The sequence below is a fragment of the Passer montanus genome, unplaced genomic scaffold (assembly GCF_014805655.1).
Source record: "Passer montanus isolate IOZ18808 unplaced genomic scaffold, ASM1480565v1 scaffold27, whole genome shotgun sequence".
NCBI lineage: Eukaryota > Metazoa > Chordata > Aves > Passeriformes > Passeridae > Passer > Passer montanus.
The window spans coordinates 6,588,179-6,602,380 of record NW_024367372.1 but is presented as its reverse complement, the minus strand read 5'-3'; the positions used below and the strand labels follow the sequence as shown (position 1 = coordinate 6,602,380).

The following is a 14,202-nucleotide window of genomic DNA, read 5'->3' as shown; positions in this document are numbered from 1 at the left end:
TATGTAGAGCCCCACTGAGGTTCCAGGGGAACAGGAGGCAACACTGGAAGTACTCTTCTTTGCTGCAATTTTGACATGACTACAGTACAAAAGCTGACATAGACAGAGTTCTGGAATGCCAGTACCTGTCCTACTCTATGACTCCTAATCCTTCCTCTGTGCCTTTTATCTTCCATCTCCCCTCCTCTCTCTCTTTCCCTCTCCTGCCATACACACATCCCAGGTCAGCCTGATTTATTGACATCAAGGAAGAGTTATGTTGGTCTTTACATTTTTGTCTGTCCATCTGTGAAATAGTTTTCGTGTCACAGACATTACCTGAATAGCAATTTAACAAACAGTAAAAATGCAAAAGCTATTTCACACACACACACACACACACACACACACACACACACACACACACAATCAAAGTGACTAAATCTGTTAAGTTTTCTCTCTAGCTCACTGGTGAGCATTTTAAAACTACTGGGAATATTTTTAAAAGAGGCTTTACAAAGAAAGTGCTCTCTGCTTTTTAGAAACACTGAAAATCCTATTGCCATTATCAGAATTTTCTGCCCTTGGCCAAAATGTCTCCTCCTCTGTGCACTGGCCTCTAACCTGCTGTTACACAGTGGCTGGGAAGGGGAACTCCAGCAGCCCAGAGAACACAAGAGAGCACCACTTGTGAAAGGGCTGTAAAGCATCTTTACTAAACTGAAGAGCCCATGCAAAAAGATCCCATCTGCACCTGCTTTTATCTAAAAAGCTGTTGCACTTACTGTGTGGAGTGCACGTCAAAGTTGCCTGGATCATACAAAAACTGATCTTGTGCCCAGGTCATTCTTTTACTCCCTTTACTGTCTGCTCTCCACAGACCTGCATGAGCTCAAGCTAGCAAACTCTGAAAAGCATTTGTCCTGGCTTGCCAGAAATGCCTGAGCACCCAGCCAGACCACCAACAGCAAAGACACCAGCATCAGCTTTGGTTTTGTCAGGTGGTTTTTAGGGATTGGGTTAACTTCAGAATCAGCACTGTGCACACGATGCACTAGAAACTGAACTAACCAGCCCTTGGACAACATACCAACACTACTCCCTGAGTGAAAACTCACAGACAAAGTTCTTCCTGTCATCAATTCACAGTGTCTTCCCCCAAACCAGAGTTTGTCAAGTACTTCTGGCAATTTGAGGATAACACTGTCTTGTGTATAGCTATTTCACAAGCAGAGAAAAACCTACCAGGGATATTTTATTTGCTAACTGTTCACTCTGCTCATGACAGGTGTGTGACTCTGAACTCCGTTTGGCATCTAACATCTCTCTTCTGATAGATAGCAGTCTCTCAGCAGTTTGCTCTGTAAGCCAGTGCAGGCAAGGAATGGGCAGCACACGTTCATCAAACTAACATCTGCTTTCAGTTCTCATTTATAGATATGGAATCCTTTCAACTGGACATTAATCTTTCTCTACAGCAGCAATTAGATACTTGAGACAAATCAGAACAAATCAAATTAGCCTTATTTATTAAACAAAAAAATCCTAAGGAGTAAATAAAAACGATGGCAGACCATCCTGTGTGTATCAACATAAAAAGAAAATTAAGATACTGACACACAGAAGCCTAAAAGCTTTCAGGTGCTATTTTCAAAGCGTCCACTGTAACCAAATAGCAGAGGGCTCTACTGCAGAATGCCTCATGGATTATTTTAGCAATAAGGTATAATTGAAAGGATTATCATGAATGTAATGTTTCCCTTCCAAAAATTCCAGGAATGCAAAAATTAGTCTCATGTGCACTGCATGACTCATGTTTTTAATGCTAGAGCTTCATTTTCACTCATGAAGAATTCAAGCTCAGGGAAATGTTACCACAGAAATTCTCATTTGATTGACAAAGGAAAATCTTTCTTTTTCTACAGTTAAACAAAGCCTAGGAATTGTATCTTTAGAGAGACTGGATTGGTTCAGCTCCAGGCAATGGACATCCTGCACACCAAGAAGAGACCCTGCCATCCCTGAGGGATCAAATGGATTGCCCTGAAGAGCTCAAATTCTGCAGATTTGTCTCAAACCAAGCAGAGCAGCTTCCTCTTGCTGGATTTCACCAGCTTAACGTGGTAGGTGAGGGCGAGCAAGGTGAGGGACCCTGCCACATTTGCATGGAAATTAGAAGCAAAACAAGTCACAAGATGAATGGACTGATCATGGGGAAGATGCACAGCTGTCCACCAAGCACCTGATACTCTCTCCCTCTTTCCTTAATCAGTTTTTTTTTTTCCAAAAGTCGCATTTATTTTTTATTAAGGAAACATTTCAACATCTTCATTAGTGAAAACTAGCACTGCCTAAGCAAGAAGAGTTCCCACCATCTAGATTACATGTATCAGCAGCATTCCAGGGTTGTCTTTTACAATGGGAGTTAAATGTTAAGCAGATGAGAAGTTTCATGAAAGAATATGTTGGAGAACAGGAAACAGAGTTTTGCCATCCAAAACCAAAATGATCCTCATCTGCTAGTGCCATAGATCATAAAGCTGATCATCTGCTCTCATCCAGAAAGCCCCATCCCACGCTGGGCTGCCTTTGCTGCTGGAGAGCATGAGGGTGAGACAAGCAGGTCTGGAGGAAATGTGATTCTGCTGCACGCCTTAAAAAGCTGTGCTGCTTTATCGCCTTTGTTCTCAGCATCTGTTCAGGGTGTCCATGGGTGGGATGCATGGCAAGGAGGAAGATACTTTTTCCAGTGAGCCCATCCAACCTCTTCTTCAGTATCCAGAGCCACTCATGCTGATCCTTCAATCTCCCTTCCTCAACTCTACATACACCTGACTAATAACAGCAGAGATACCATCTGGGGTTAGCTCATTACATGTTTATTACTCCTTTGTTTATTTCTTCATAAATATAAACTGTTGCTACCTGTGCAAGCCTGTGCATCTAGCCCAGTTCTGGTGAGCCTTAAAAGCCCCAAATTGAAAATAGCCTAAAGATGTGAGAAATCACAGCCAGCATCACCACCAGTTAGCCAAGGTATGAAGAGAGAACCATTGCAACATGCAACATGTAGGGCTGGGTTTATATTTAAGATTTCCTGGCTCGAAGGTACCGTGTTAGCTGGTTAGATGTGGTTATAAATGGAAGCACCTGCTGACATTAATCACAATAATTTGGCATTGTGGCTACCAATGCAAAATTATGAAAGAGACAGTCACCTTGAAAACCTAAGCCCAGTTTATAGTTGGCCAGAGCAATTATCAGCCAGAGAAAATAACCTTTCCTCTGTGTTCTGTGATCTCATGCAAATGGAGATCTGAGGAAGAGAGGGAGGAAGGGACCGTGCTTTTTTATTTGATTGGATTTTTCATTTGGTTCAATGTAACTTTAAGAAATATTAATCTGCTCCTTCATTTAATTTCATCTGTACCACTGGCCAAGAGAAATGCACTAATTTATAAGTTGAAGCAAGCCTTGAGATAATGTCACCCACCATTCATCCAAATTTGTCACTAGCATCCCATTAAAGCCATAATTATTTTTTAATTAAAACTAAGGAAGCTGGCATGTGTGTGCCTACTTTATACATCTGTTATGGGTTAAAATAGCTTTTAAAAAATGTTTCTTTAGACCGCAGTCTTTTGTGGCCATGGCCTATGCCAAAGAAAACGCAAACTTGCTTATTTTCTCCATGGGGCGCAACACTGCCTATGTGTGCCTGAACAGATTCGACTGGCCGTGAAAAGAATTCTAAATAAAACACAAACATGGAATTTGGCAACGCCACAGAAGCGAGCTTAAGACTAATTCCAGCATGCGGACGGCTCTCACACAGCAAGTCTGGCTCCACTATAAATGAAACCAGGCTCTGTAAAATCGCCAGTAAAGTTTGAGTTAGGATTTAAAGAGACAGCACACTTATTGCAAGGTCTAAGGGGGGAAAACACACACGTGCACACACACACACATACCCCAGCTTATTAAGGAAATTCATGCTGGCTCAGTAAGTCTGTACATTGCAAACTGTGTTTATTTTCAGCAGTCATTTCCATTTTAAAAAATGTGAAGTTTAAAAAAAATTTAAAAGAACAATTTCACTTTGGACTTGTTTTTTAGGAAAAAAAAATGCTGTAATTATGACTTCAGGGACTACTGGCAGTGACAGCAATGAATGAAGGACCTACCTGATGGAAAAATTGAAATGTTACATAAAATAAGAAAGAAATATGAATGTCTAGGGCAGAGCAGGGGAAGAGAAAGGTGCAGATGGGCAGAAGCTCCATGGACAGAGTGGCCTGGGACAGAGCATCCTGTTCCCATCAGAGAGCCAGCAAGCAGGATGGTGACTCACTGAGACTTGCTGGGAGGGAGCTATATGCAATGCAGCTCCATGCTGCTGTGTAGATGGAGAAATCTAACCCTGGGGCAATGAAATCCCCTGGGAAATACCTCCCCAGCAGTGCCAGCCAGTCCCAGAGAGCAAAGACATCTGCGGACAAAGAGTGAGGAGAAAGTGAAAAACAGCTTTCACTCATCTTTACCTATTAAGGAGAATACAAATTTAAGAAATTTCAGTTTATAATCACAAGACACAGCCTGACAAACTTAGACAGAAAGGGCAAAGAGCAAATTATTTAAGCACTGATGGAACTGTCTCCCACACTCTTTCTCCTCCTTACAGTTCTGGATGATACCAGGTCACTGAATTAAAATTATATCTCAAGCGCCCACCTCAAACCCTGACCACTGTGTTTTTTCTCAAAAAGGAAGAGCAGAAGGGGAGATTTGCTGGCTAGAGAGCTCTAAATATGGGAAGAGCTCAGACATTTATGAGTGTGCTCAACTGCACTAATGAATGGTGACAGTGATGATTGAGGCAAGAGCAGGATGGATGCAGCTTTCACAGCACTCTTCATGGAAAATGGGCAGGGAAAGTGTGAAGGAAATTGGTAAGGAGTTTACAGCAATCTCAGAGGATCATTTTACAACTATTTTGTGTATCTATTGATAATGATAGTGAAGTGTTTGGTTTCAAAAGACTGTGGAGCTTTTAAGATTCTACCTCAAATTTACAGTGGAGGAATTAGTTCCATTTGAAGGAAAAAAAATATAGAGAAGACTGACGTTTTTTGAATTAGATTTTACAGGAAGATAAAGTTACTCACTAGTCTTGTACTCACTGTATGTCCACAATGGTCCTGTCCCCCTGTTTAATTGACAGTTCACACATTTTTATAAAGGATTTGGATTAATCAATCCATAAACACTCAGATCCAATTTTTGGACATACTTTACATTATAAGCCTGTCTGTGCCATAATAAGCTAGCTTATTATTCAACCGGAAGAGAGGAAAAAATAACCTAAAACTCTGTTAGAAGATACAAACTGAAAAAAATAATTCCCATGCAGGCAAAAGGCACTGCTTCTATAATGAGGTCTTACAAGAGTCCATGAATTTTTGGGTTTTACTCTCATCACCATAGGCAGTTTTAAATTATATTTATTTTCCAACAACACTCTGACTCTTCCTCAAATCTCTGTACATCCTGGAATTCCACAGACCATGTTCACCACTGGCAGAACAGTATAACACCACTGAAGTCAGAAAACACCTCACAGGAAGATGCTTAGCCAAGCATCCCTAGGTAGCCCCTAACTTATCTCTCAGTGGACTGTTGGCATGGTAAAGCACACCCTGGGAGCTCCACGTTCATCACGCAGCCATGGAAGAGATGGAAGGATCAGGTTTAGATCCGTGCCTCACGTGAAGTAATCTAGGTCAATACAGGACATGTACGGAGCCAGCCTGACACACAGGAAGGATGGGATGCTCCTCTTCACATTGCCAAGGGGATGTACTGAAAATAATACATTTACTGTTGGCTTCAAATAGCCAGGTGACGTTTAAACAAGAATTGATGCTGCAGGTATGTTGTGCAAACCAGTTCTTCTCTAACCAGAGGCCCTTTATGTTCACAGCAAAGACAGTAATTTAGAAAGCACCATTTCACAGCACAATTCCAGTGACTGTCTCCCCATCTCCTTGCTTAGTGCCTGCATTAACCTCATTCCTGAAGTCCCAGGACCTCTGACTCATACAGCTGAATTCATAAAAAATGCAAGCCTTCGCTATGTGGGATTTTTGCCTGATTCCTTCCAAATGCAATTTTTAGTGTCTCATTGAACCTGGCTTGCCAGCCTGTGCTGTGGCAAGTTACATTATCTGGAACAGGGGCCCAGAGAAATGGCTTGATTAAAGACAAAAACAAGAGGAGAATAAAGACACCAAAGGCATGTACCATACACTAGCCTACCAGATTTCTGTATGCACTGCAAAAATTCCTGGAAAAAGCCTGTCCAAAAGAAGGCAAACAGCATAAAAAGGTACACAGTTACTCAGCTGTTTACTGCTCAGCAGAAAGAAGGACCTACATGCAGAACACAGGAACCCAGTGGGGCACACACGAGATGCATCAGCATGGCTTCTTTGACTCAAATCCCATTCTGAACATAAAGCATCCCATTTGAGCATAGAAACCTTCCTTTCATCTATTTTTATGAAGCACTCAGGGAAAAACAAAAAGCAGAGGACCCTCTGAATTAGCTCTGGACGGACACATGCTAATTTTTTTGCAGTTATCTGGCCTAAACCTGAGCCACCCCAGGAATGAATTCCTCTAAAACAAATAAAATAAAATTAAGTGATTTCACTACAAAAGGTACAACACCTCATTGTTTTCTCCACCTTTCCCACTCTGGCTTGTGAACTGAAAAGCAGTTCTCATCACAACTACCTACACCATACACCATAGTTTGCCCTACTTCCTTTGACACTGAGCATTATATTTGTGCACGAGAGGTTTATCTCTATTCTCACAAACTGAACAGGCCAATTCACTTCCTGGCTCAGGCACACAAACGCATCCGCACAAATCTGACAGAAAGCGAGAAGAAAAGTGATGACAAAAAGCTGCTGCTGAAGGGGCAGGAGGAAACTCCATCCTGAATATGCCAGGTGAGGCTGTACAAGTGAACTCTTTAGCATATGTTATGTACAAATGAATGGCAATTTGCTGAGAGAAAGAAAGAATAATTGCAAACATTTATGCCTTGTGCACATGTATTAAAAAAAAAAAAATCAGCTTTTAGGAAGTTGGTGCATTGCCCAACCAAAAGGCAAGGCACCTGACAAGCACTACCCCTAATTTTGTTGCTTTTTAGGTGATTGCTTCCTTCCTTCTCTTCCTGCAGTTGATTTCTTCTCTTTTTAGGAAGTGTTCACCAAGAGACATTCAACTCTCTGAAAATGGGTGGGAAAACAGCAGCAGCAGGGAAGAGGCTGGTCCCATCCTGCAAACCATCCCTGGCAGTTACTCTGCTGCAGAAACATGAAAGCCATTCCAATCCCTTTGCTGAGAACGGACACACACCATGCTACAACTTCAAAAAGAGGTCTGCTCCTCCTTCAGTCAACCAAGGTGTTTCTGGACATAATGGCTGCTGAGAGTCATGATGGTGCCCAAGCCTTTCCTACTGTGCCTAATTAAAGCAGTCTTCACTTATGTGGAAAGTACTGCCATGCAAAACGAAGACCCTAATTTGTTTGGGTTTTCTGTCAGAGCAGCATAAACCATGTCATCAGTGGTGCCTCTTTATAACCAAGCTACTCTCTCCCTTCCACACTTCCCTCCCAGTATGCCCAATGTTTACTGAATCAAGGGGAGAAAAAATGGGGTTATTACTAATGGGAACAACAAGACACAAGGCAGGAGAAAAAGCCCTGCAATGAAAAGCACAAAAACTGTTCAATGAGATAGAATAGAATTGTCCTTCCCTTGTATTTCCACAAGCTCCCTTTTTTAGCTCATCTCCCACCTGATACCACCAAAGCCTGTTTGTGCTTTAACAAATATAGATCTGTTGCTTTGTGCCCCCTTGGTCCTTACCTATATTCTGAAGTCACCTCTCCTAATTCAGCTGTCACTCAGCAAACTCCAAAAGGACAAAAATTCATTCATTCCAATAAACAAATTACAAAATCACCTTCATCCATCTTGTTCCTATATTTTTTAATTTGATTGTGGCCAGAGAATTGCTTGCTGGGAATTACCCTTCCCCCAGTCTCACATACACCCTTTAAAAATGCAAAATCTAGCCCTCTATTTCAATATTTCTGATGTCAGTGACCGGTGTCGGCTCTCCCCATACAGTAACTGCTTTAAAGCGCTGCATACAGCACTGCATTAAAAATTAATTACACATGCTATTTTATTGATAGTGCATAATGTAATGAGCACCAGCTGTGCTAAACATCCAAACTCCTTTTTAAGACAGCTATAAAAAAAGAAAGAAACTGCACTTCCAAATGCTTCTCCTGTCAGAGGAGAAAAACAGCAACATCTTGGATGGATTTGAAACAGGATTCTTTGATTTAGCTCTCCATTTGGAGCGTTTGAAGAGTTCAGACTCTCGGGCTCAGTGTAGTGGTATGCGATCGAGTTAACTCTCTCAATGTTGGAACCATTGTCCTTACTGCAGGCAACGTTGCCTTGAACCTTTTTGTACCAAGACTACCAGATTCAGTTCCACCCATTAATATTGCAATTAAGGGCTTTTCTTTTTTCCTGGAATGTCTGGAAATGGCAAGCATCCGCTTTAAAGAACCTTTAAATATCACTATTGCTCCTGCTGGTTCTTAACTTGACATAATTAGGACTTACAAAGTTATAGTGATCAGCCATCTGTCTAGAACAAAGCCACAGCCATGCTCACAGTGCCAGCGACCCTGCCCCATGCAGCACCCTCATTTTAGTCACCTCTTTGCAATTTTAAGGTCTCTTCGCTGCCTCTTGGCAAACACACTATTCAGTCAAAAAAACGGTCTGTGTTAAATCCACTTATTTCGAGTTTGGATCTGATTTTAATATCTACTGAGACAGGGAGCTGCCTAGACAGCAGGTCACATATGATTTTAATACTTGGATAGGTGAATGAACACAGAGATTGATAGATAGGTGTAAAGATGGATGCGTGCACTCAGACTGATGCATTACTCTTTTTACTGTGTACATCTCTCACACATCCCTGCACTCTGTAAGTACTGTCCACAAAGTCAATTCTACTATAGCATGCATTAAATATTTCACTAAAATAAATAAATACACATGACTCATAGGGACATCTCTCCTGAATGTTAGCCAGTATTTTATGCAAACCTCTTATTTATGCAGCAAAATGAAAAGATACATTTACAAAGGCTCTCAGGGAAACTATAGATCTTTGTCTGTCCTCTGACACTTATACCAAATTCCTCTTTCTCCTCTCAAAAAAGCACCAGTGCTGAAGAGAAATCAATTTTTTGCACCATTTTTTTCCCTTTTTATTTTTTTTTTCTGAAACTCTACTCAGCAAAAAAAGAAGAAGAGTAGAGTATCAGCCCTTGTCCTGGGACATGATGAGTAAGAAGGTTTTTGCTGGATGAGTTTGTATTCTCTGCTCTGATTACTGTTTTGTTTTCCCTTGATCCTCCTGTGTTAATAAAACCCAGGCTGGAGTGAACAAAAGCTTGCTTCTTGTTCAAGTAAGAAACGTGCCGAGTGCATACCATATCATTAACATAAAAGTTTTTGAAATAATACTTCTTTCTAGACAGACTGTATTAATTGCATCAAGCTTTTTACAGCAGGGTGGTCTAATCTAGCTCTTCTCATTGGCTGACTCCAGTTATAAAACCAACATAAAATGAATACGGTGATATAATAGATGGAGGAAAAAGTATTCTTTTAAAACCTATGATTTAGTTACAGGGACTGCTTTTATCTTTACTGTCACCTTAACCTCTGCCAAGAAAACACCAGACTAGTTAAATGAAGCAGTAAGTAGAATTTCAGTAGCCAAGTAAATTGATATTAACTTTACAAGATGACTGTGATTTTCAGAATGTCCTAATGACTAACACAGCTGATTCCTTGAATTAGCAGGAGCTTGTTCCTCTCTTCCAAGATATGGCCCCATGCCTTCCTCTATTTTAGACCTTAAATTTCACAGCCCTGTCCATTAATCACTGCTGTCCATGCCCACTTGCTGTTTTTATACATGCAACTAAGTATCATAATTGCTTTCCACCTCCTTCCATCAGCCTACATGTGGGAAGGAAGCAGTTTCACTGCTTAGATGAATATATGTGTATTGGACAGATTTAATTAACTTTACAGGGGTATATAAAACCCTCACTCGTAGGCCCAGGTCCAAAGAATTTGGACCAGGTATATATCTGAATGTAGGCACAGGGGATTAATTATTCTCTGTGCCATTACAATCCCCCTTTGTCTTATGCTGATTACGATCCTCTTCCTGGGGCTTTGGCACCACAGTATCTTCGAGGAAGGGACTTTTTCTTTGGAGAACACACTGTAAAGTGCCATGCACTTCTGTGCTGAGATTTTCAATGCTCATTTCTCGTTAACTTTAATGGGAAATGGGCATCCAAATCTCTTAGGCAGCTTTGACAATTTAAGCCTTAATGTACAATATTAATAAATCAGCATCATAAAAAGAGCCTTATGAAGACATATTGTGACAAAATAGCCCCACAAAAAGCATTGCAGTGTATGTGTGCATGCACACAGACATATACTTTTCTTTACATAATTATGTCTCTCAACAATCATTTGCATGTCTCTGTTATGCAAAAAAAAAAACTGTGTGTGTTTTACAGTTACTCTGAGCAGTTGCAATTCATTGAAATGAAATAAAAAGCAGCCTCAAAAAAGCACCCTAATCTGGCAAGGGGTAAAGCAAAATGAATGCTTTGCCCATCTATATTTTAGATCCAAGCTACATAACCCTGTGAATTTCATTACTCTATGCCAACTTCTAATTAAATAGGCACTAAAAACATTTGAACAGGAGAACACAATTCAACTGACAAAAGCTTCTGGGGCAAAATATATAAATAAATAAATAGACTGAGAGAGACTGAACCAATGGTAGAGATTTTTTTTTCATCACATGAAAAACCGTGGACCTTTACTTGCAAATTCCTCATCCTGGGGTGCCTTGAACACAAAGAATTGAACAAAGACAGAGAGGACCACGATCAGCACTGGCTGAGCAGCACAGTGGACATCCAAGCAGACCTCCCAGCACCATTTACAGTGATTGAAACTATCAGCACATTTTCTAAAGATCACTAACAACTCTAGATGAGGCAGCATGACTTCCTCTGTGCATGACTGAACACTGCTCAGCATCCCAGACAATCACTCCTATCTAGGTCGGAGATTTCCAAATACAGTTGTCACACGTGTACCCCAAATCCCACCAGCAGCCAGACATTTGGATTCTCCAGCACAAACTGCTGTGAGGGACTCCTGAGGGCCCAGTTTGTGAGTGCCCAGTAAAGATTTTGGAGTACCTGCAACTTCAAGCCATCAGAGTCACAGTCTGCTTGAGAACTGCATGGAAAATCTCCAGGCCCTGAATTAAATAAATGCTGAAAAACAGGAAAGGTAAGAAATGATGAAGGATGAGGGGAGGCGGGAACTGCTGATGGCTTTTGTTCAAAGAAGTAACCAATTCCTCAGAAGCAAGAACAGGGCTGACAGAATAAAAGGCTAATCAAGTCAGAGAGACAAGCTGATCTCTAAAGCTGGAGCAAGTGACTGTTGTAAATGTCTATATTTTAAAAAAAGGCACAATGCAGGGATTGTCACCAGATTATTAATCAACACAAAGAACTCACTTTTCTATCATTTCCACAAAACATTTTGGGCAACAGAAGAGCCCACAACCCTTGCCTAGGCTCACATACAGTGAATACTATGGGAGCTAAGAAAGGGTTAAGTAGACATAATCTCCTTTTTCAAGGGAAGAAAATGTTTCTTTCAAGCAGACCTTGACCAACTACCGTCATAAACATGTAGCATGCACTTTGATAAAACCTATTCTCTAAGCGTTGCAGACTGCAGCAGTAATTACAGGAAGCCATGATAACAGGTCTCCCTCTCCACAGAGCTGGCATCCCTCTCCCAGCAAACAGGCAATGCCAAAGGCTCGCAGCACACGACTCCAAAGTGAGAACTCCAAGTACACAAAGCCTCACCTTCACCACATTCTTTAATAAGTTATTCCTTCCTTCCTTCCTTTTCTATTTTTAGGTGTACTTGCTTCTATTCCCACTGGCTGCTGGCATCAGAAGCAAGAGGGAACTGGGATATCCAATGCAGCATTACAACTATGCACCTCCTGAAGGCACGTGTGTGCATACTACACCAGTGAAAACGAGAAGGCAGCAAAACATGAGACCAGTTCCAGTTTGGTTTACTGGTTCCTGGGAGGAGAGAGGCAGGGAAGCTTTCTGATCCAACGTTCACCATTTGCAAGAGCCTGTCTCCACATCCGTCTCAGGCCAGTTGGTCAGTCTGCCAAGGCTGATGAAGCAGAATTTCATTAAAACTGCATCCTCTGTCATACTGCATGCAGCAGCTTGGATAGAAAATGTAACCAGACCCTGGATTTACTGATGGCACCTCACCACACAGCACATTGCTACAAACCCAGAACCTGTGCACCAGTGCAAGCAGATGGGTGCAGGCTGAGCACCTTCAGGCAGCAAGGAGCCTTCTCTGTGTGCCCTGAGCTTCACCCAGGACCTACACAGCACCCTGCAGAGTGCTCTTAGCCTCCTCCTGAGAATATTTTATCTTTAAAGACCCAGAGTTTCCAAGACACAAATTTTAATTTCTTGCAAAACTTTATATCTCACTTTTTTACATCAATGAGAGATGTACAGAAACATTCTCATGAGATACAGCATACTGTAGCCAAGTGGTACCAGCGCTTGTGGAAGGAAAAAGCTAGCACAACAAAGTTTTGCCAGCTTCAGGGGAGAAATGAGGAGCCATTTCCCAAAGGCTTTACTCCTGATAGTCATTGCTGGCTCTCTGAATCCTTTGGTCCTCATGCTTTACTTATCCAGCAACATTTAGGGAACTCCTTATTAAAACTACATGCACACTATCATGAATGAGGGTTGTGGGATTTGGCCCACCACAGTGAGAGTCCATAAACATTTGTGGATTTTGCCACATCTGTATTTTCTTTTAAACCCTCCCCATTTTCACCTCACCAGCCCAGAGTTCATCATAGACCGAGTCTTGCAACTGATCCATGCTCCGAAACACCCACTGATTTCAAAGAGATCACTGGGTCTGAAATGATGGGGTCTGGTGACAATATGTCCGTGTTCTCTTTGGCTAGCTTGGTGTGCCTTCATTTTCACTTTCCACTCCTCATGGTGATAAAAGTCAGGCATCCAAAAGGAATAAAGGAAAAGAAAAACTGATGGGGTAAGAGGCCAGGGATGCATGGTGAGTTACCAAGGAGCATTTTCTCAAAGCAAGGGAGAAAACAGCATGGAGCACATACATCCTGCGTGCACATGGATGCGGAGGAGAGCCTTTAATATGAATGACTGAGGAGGAAGGGCAAAAAGAAGGAAATAAAAATACTTCAGATGTTAAATGCTATCCAATTAAGCTTAAAATAAACAGCCTAGAGAGATGAAATCTTGATACTGGGGTATCACATTCTGCAAGGAGTCTCAGACATTTGTTCACAACATGGCACAAACGGCCCAGCAGTGGCCGCAGCTGACAACTGAGGGTGGGCAGGCAGGAGGGGAGGGATGACGAAATGGAGGGAGTCGCATGCCCCTTCCCACTCCCCTCTTCCAGGGTGGAGAGGGAAGGAGGACGGGAAGTGGTGGGGATGGCAGGTTAGGCCATTTTCTCTGCCTTCCCCATGAGACCCAGCAAAGGCAGCTCTCCCACAGCAAAGACGACATCACTTGGCAGCACTACTGACCTTCAGATAGCAACAAAAAAAAAAGTATTTCTATTACCTGACAACTGACAATGACATCCAAATGTGCCTGACGTCTCAGTCTGAATCTCAGTCTGAGTCCCGCCAACTGAGACTGCACGTGCACCACAGCAGGGCAGGCTAAGGCAGGGCGGGAGGGAGGCCAGTGCGCGGAGAGGTGACGTGATCACGGATGTGTGAGGGTGGGAGGAGGCAGCTATGGGAGCCCCCGGCAGGTTTGCAGGCCTGGACGGCCCTGGAGAAAAAACAATAGAAAAAACTGTCAGTCGGATCTAAGTTTGAAGGGACAGAGGAGGCATCAAACAAGCGAAGTGGGGGCTGGCTGCCTAACGCTCAAC

The 14,202-nt window shown here is 42.1% G+C and overlaps 1 protein-coding gene across 5 annotated transcripts in view; it reads right to left on the bottom strand.

Annotated features, from left to right (window-relative positions):
• The window catches only part of BCL11B (BAF chromatin remodeling complex subunit BCL11B), a 92,486-nt gene that overhangs the window by 36,305 nt on the left and 41,979 nt on the right, over window positions 1-14,202 (bottom strand). For 3 of the 5 annotated variants that reach the window (XM_039712883.1, XM_039712884.1, XM_039712885.1), the window contains exon 3: window positions 13,884-14,099. The exons of the other annotated variants lie outside the window; for them this stretch is intronic. In XM_039712883.1, coding sequence (XP_039568817.1) covers window positions 13,884-14,099 — 216 coding nt within the window. The remainder of the gene's footprint in view (window positions 1-13,883; window positions 14,100-14,202) is intronic. 5 annotated transcript variants of the gene reach the window in all.